The sequence below is a fragment of the Apaloderma vittatum genome, unplaced genomic scaffold (genome assembly GCF_000703405.1).
Source record: "Apaloderma vittatum isolate BGI_N311 unplaced genomic scaffold, ASM70340v1 scaffold9257, whole genome shotgun sequence".
NCBI lineage: Eukaryota > Metazoa > Chordata > Aves > Trogoniformes > Trogonidae > Apaloderma > Apaloderma vittatum.
This window is the reverse complement of record NW_009724512.1, coordinates 19675-25430: the sequence shown is the minus strand read 5'-3', so window position 1 is coordinate 25430 and position 5756 is coordinate 19675. Positions and strand designations below refer to the sequence as shown.

Below are 5756 nucleotides of genomic sequence, written 5' to 3'. Positions count from 1 at the left end.
AGATGGCGGGCATCAAAGGTACCCACCGCCTCAGGCCCACCCGCGGGCAGAGGCGTTTTTTTGAGGATTAACCGGTAACTTGAGGGGGTAGGGGGGTGCTCCCACCTCACCGCCCTTGTGCCTTTTTGCAGCTCTCGTGGCCCTGTCCTTCAGTGGAGCCATCGGGCTGACCTTCCTCATGCTGGGCTGCGCCCTGGAGTACTACGGGTGAGCTGGCTGGCTTGGTTTCCAGACCTTCCTTATATCTGTTCATTGAGGGGTTATTTTTTTTTTTTCCTTTGGAGGTGGTATGCTCGTATTTTGAGGTGTTGCTCTCCTTTTCTTGAGGTGTTGCTCTCGTTTAAGCGAGGTGTTTGGCTCTAGCTCTCTCCCAGCAGTTGCCTGTTTTCTGGCGCCTGACACACGGTGGTTTGTTGTGATTCACTTCTTGAACGATGCTTGCATTTTCATTAAAAAAAAATAAATTACTAAACTTCCCCAGGAAAAGCGGTGCTGCCTTGCTAAACAGTCATTTTTAACCGTGCATGGTTCTCTTTTTTCCTTCCCCATTTCTTTAAACAACCTACCCCAAGACTCCGTTTGGGATGTCTGTTACACTTAAAAATCCAAGTGAAGTTACTGAGAGCTGTCTTACAGAGCTGCCAGTGCGAGGGTGTGCCTTCGCAGCTGACTTATTTATACTCCAGGATCCTTCTAATTTGGGAGAGTTCTCGGTCCCATCCCACTTGTGTGCATTTCCTTTTCCCTTTGTGGTGACTGTCGTTTCTGTGAGTTGAATCATTGAGGTTGATGCAAATGTAAAATTAACTAACGCTTGGTCACGCGAGACAGTGGATCCTGCTCTGTTTGAGGCTGTATGGATGCTTGGGCCGGCTGCAGGGAAAAGGAGGTGGGATTGTGTATTTGGCTGAAAGCTTGTCGTTAAATACATAATCCATTTTTTTTAAAATCAGAAAGTAGGATTACAGAACCTGCAATTAATGTTTCTAACCAGAACATCCTTTTTATTGAAGCATCTATCTGAACTGATTCCGTATTTCCCTTTTCCCCCTCTCTCCCCAGTGTATACTGGCCTCTGTTTGTCTTAATATTTTACTTCATCTGCCCCATTCCCCATTTCATTGCAAAAAGAGTAAGTGATGACAGTGATGCAGCCAGCAGTGCCTGCAGGGAATTGGCGTATTTCTTCACCACTGGAATTGTTGTTTCTGCCTTTGGATTTCCTATAATCCTTGCACGGGTTGAAGCGGTAAGTTCTGCTTGCTAATTTTTGCTGTAAGACACCACTTACTGAGTGTAATCACTTAGTGCACTGTAGCTGTTTGTAAATCCTGCCTTTAATTTCGTTATTGTGATGTTTCTGCATTCTGCTTATATAATCGCGCTGCTGAAATTTTGTCTGTCAGTGCTGCTTTTTGACCTGAACAAAGGACTTACATGACTGAGAAGTTTTTAGCTGCATGGTTTTGGTTGGTTTTTTTTTGTTTGTTTGTTTGCTTCAGATTTGTTTTTGTTCAGTATGAAATATTATCTCCTCCTCCATCTCATGCCTCTGTCTCATCAACTTTTGCACCGCTCCTTGCGCCACCTTTCTTGTTTTTATCTCAGAATGTCTGCTTTCTCCATTTAGGATGCTGAGAACTTGGTGACTGGAGCGCATTGTCAGTTAAAAGATAAAAGGCCAAGCTTCCAGAGCTGCCCTTCTGGTTTTCAAAGCATTTCCCAAGCTCATGCTTTGTCCCCTCAAAGTCTGAGGAAATTCTGCTAGCTTCTTTTCTCTTTGCTTTCTGAACTGCTCTTCAGCGGCGAGATTTTTGTCACAGTTGTTTTGCAAGGCAAAGAACTCTTTCATCCTGTCTCCCGAACTGCCTAGTGACGTTTTTGTGTTGTGTTGTTTTTCCCCTTCAGTCTTTTAGTTTTGTTTAAAAGTTGCGTGCTTAGTTTTAATTTATTTGTAACGCAGTTTCCCCGAGACTGCATTTTTTACGTTGTGGACTTGAGGGTAGGCAAAACCAGTGACCACGAGGGGGAACTCTAATTCATAGCTATGTCTTTTAAGAGTACTTGTCGCTTTTTTGGGTAAACTTAGTTGGCCAGATCGTTAAAGCAAGCTATTCTCCTTTAAGACCACATACTGTTTTCCCTGATTGCTACTGGCATTTATGTGAACGGCTATCTTCTATTTTGTTGCATAGCAATTAAAGGAGGGCATGAGTTTCACTAGATTTTTTTCTATGACTTAGGTATGTTTTTAGTGCCTTGTATAGCAAGGTAATTATTTTTTTCAAAAAAATAGCATTACTAGCCTGTCTGTTGGAGTATTAATAATATGAGTGGTTGCTAACTGAATAATTAACCACATCAATGGAATTATTTATTGTTTGTCTTTTTTCTTTATGCTTTTTGCACCTTTCTGTAGTATTTCGTTTAATTTATCAAATGCATATGAGTAACTGGCATGAACTGATCTTATAAGAACTACTTTGATTGTTTCATTTCCTTGCATTTCAGATCAAATGGGGAGCCTGTGGCCTGGTGCTGGCTGGCAATGCAGTCATTTTCCTTACTATTTTAGGCTTTTTTCTTGTGTTTGGTAGAGGAGATGACTTTAGCTGGGAACAGTGGTAGGACATCGCTCTGATGCTGGTAATACTTCGCAGCACGTATCACTATATGTATACTCTGTGTGTGTATATGTGTATATATCACAACATATGTGTGTGTGCACGCCGAGATGTATGTATGTGCATCTGCATGTCGTTTTTGCGTTGGCAGATCATAACGTGCTTTTTTTTAAGATGCCTTTCAGCCAGAGGGAAAAGGCCCTTGTGACAGTTGTCTTAATGCATTCCGTAAAAGCTGGAATTGCCAGCAAACTTCAACTTTGTCCCTAAATAAGTTTACAACGCGTAAGCTGTTTTACTCATTCTTTCACTATATGTGCATTAGTTTCCATCACAGTAGTACCGTTGATATGTGCAATATTGGTCAGCATGTCCATTGAGGTTTCTTTTTAACCCTGTAATCAAAATAAGCCAATGTAAAGATTATCCTGTTTGATGTCCAACTCGGTCAGTCTTTTTGCTTTGATTGGGGATGAATGAGTACTTGCTTGTCATTGGAGTAATTGTAACTTCAGTGGGGTTTTTCTGATAACTTAAAACCACTACCTAATGAAAGAAAATGAAAATAACTCTGGTTAAAAAACTTTCCTTCCACTTATGGTGTTTTGCTAAAAAATAATTCCCCTCAACAATACTCAAGCTTTATCCCTACTCAACAACCGTGTATGTATTTGGGGAATAATATATTTTAATTCCTCTTTAATGCTTAGAGCTGACACTATTTCTCTTATGAAGGTTCACAAAAGAAGAAACTATGCTCAGGACACTTAAAATGTATACAACTCTCTGTTCTTATGTGTGAAATGCCTGAATTGCCAAGAAGTGAGTGTTCTGCAGGGTAGGACTTACCTCCTCAGTTCTCATTGTTTTTAAAACATACTTATTCAACTACTATTTTTTTCATCTGTAAGAGAAGATTGTTACATTAAAACACTATATTTTTAAACAGCATTATCCTTGTCAGCATTCACATAATAACACAGAAGTAAAGTTTATTACTATTTTGATGAATCCTGCAAATTGTGGAGGCACGTGATTTTGTAAAAATACATTCTCTCACAACCCTAACTAGAGAAGACATTCCAGTAATCAACATAGGGATGAAGGAAGATACACCTTAGTTTATTCTTCCATAGAAAAATGGACATAAAGAGGCTTTTGCTCTGTGAAGTAAGAAGCCAATTCCCACAAAGGGTATTTTTTTTACTCTTGGGACACTCGCATACTGGAGAACAGTGTCCTCTGGATTGCTGGGCAGAGCAGAGGTTCAAAGACTACCAAATGTTACGTGAGCGCTCTGATACTGGGTACAGAACTCATTCTGTGGTCCGAGAGTAATGGAATTTCACTCAAGTAGGAATGGAATATTGTGTTTCAGGAAGTTTAATTATGTGTTTTAAACTTAAACTTCAGACATGTGGAAGGTGAGCAGCTCAGTGCTGAGGAATGCTGAGTAGCTGCGTTTTATACCAAAGTGTGTCTAGGCTGGTGTTCTTGTAAGAGAAGAATTAACATGAAAAGATGGTTTTTCTTCTGGATGTTACTGCTTCATCAAAGTCATGGCAGGACTATACTTGTAAAGATGCCGTGCGTAAGCAAATTCTCTTACGGTGTCTTCTTCCTGACTTTAGGTGAAATCTGTTGGACCCTACTGATTTGTAAAGTACTACTGGGGAAATTATTTGTTCTAATTATAAACAAAGTTGTTTAGAGTAAACATAGTTTCCACATGTAAATCCCACTTTGATTTTAGAAGAAGCTAGGTGTTTTTTTAATATATGATGGTGTTTTTCATTCAAATTAGTGAAGTAAAACAGCAACAATTATACACAACTTAAGTGCCTGATCCCATAAAAGCCTAATGTCGTTGCTAACGATTCTGTTAACTCCTGTGAAAATACTCATGTGCTTGCAGCGTCACATTCTTGAGTATCTTTTTCGCCTTAGAATTCATGTACCGAAGGCTGCAAAAACTGCTACTGAACTACTCGATTACTGACGAAACTTTGGTTTCAAGACAGGGGCGTGAGAAACAGCCAAGATAAATTTTTTCTTTTAAATTAGAGAATTGTTATTTGTAGCATCTGCTGTAGATCTGTTAGTAAACAGTGTGTTTGTGGCAAAGCGGGATCTGGGCAGCAAACATACGACAATCTAAAAAGTAAGGAGGATTAGAAGGCACAGTCTTGAGGAGAAGTTGCTTTTTTGACAAATTATTCTATTGTACTGTATTTTCCTTTGATGTTGCTGTGGTTGGTGGGTATCTTGTGAAATGGCAGGTTAAGAGGGAAACACTGAGTCGAGAAAATTGTTGCTTTTTTTCTTTAACTTCTTTTGAAGCAGCTACATGCACTAATCTTTAATGTGAACTTCATGCAGTTTTCACCATGGACTTTTATTTTTAAATGTTGAACTTTAAAAATTGCATTTAATGGTGTCTAAATTCGTGGAAATGTTGCCTGACCTCTTAAAAAAAAGTTTGCAGTGCTTTTTTTTATTTTATTTTTATTCATGCATTCACACAAACCTGGTGCTTTGATGGTCAGTACCAGGCATACTGTCACTATCTAGCAGTAGCAATTTACTGTGGTTTCTCTGAAATTGTTTTCCTATAAGGAAGTGAATACTGTGTATCCAAAGTGCCTTAATTTCAATACTATGCTGAATTTGTGAATGCCTATACATGGCGACATTGCTTTGTTTCGTGATCAGCTGAAAATCTGTTACTGCATTTTATAAAGCTTCCTTGTCAACTAATCTTGTTTTCTGTAATTTGAAATGCAGTGCAGCTTTTGTAACTTTTGTAAACACTATTTTTATTTTCCGTCATTGCCATGTTCTTGAGATGAAGTATTAAAACATGGAATTTAAAACATATTCTGCTTTTCTTTTCAAGTTGTCTAATGAAACTGACTTTTTCAACTGTTCAATAAACATATCTGATGCTTAAGTATTTGTCTGTCTTAAATGTCAAGAGGAAAAGATATCCAGTGGTGCTTTCATAATGGTATGAATGGGGGAATGAACAAATTTCAGAAGCCATAATCTTATTGGAGTAGGTGGAATTACTGTTACGGCATGCAATAGAATGTGTTGTAGAGGCTGTATTCAAATATGCAGGGAAATTATCAT

At 38.8% G+C, this 5756-nt stretch overlaps 1 protein-coding gene across 1 annotated transcript; it reads left to right on the top strand.

Moving 5' to 3' along the window:
• Window positions 1–2: 2 nt before the first annotated feature.
• LEPROT lies at window positions 3–2628 on the top strand. Its single transcript, XM_009872531.1, has 4 exons — window positions 3–18; window positions 132–207; window positions 1063–1249; window positions 2512–2628. The coding sequence occupies exons 1-4, from the start codon at window positions 3–5 to the stop codon at window positions 2626–2628; spliced, it is 396 nt and encodes a 131-aa protein (XP_009870833.1).
• Window positions 2629–5756: the final 3128 nt, after the last annotated feature.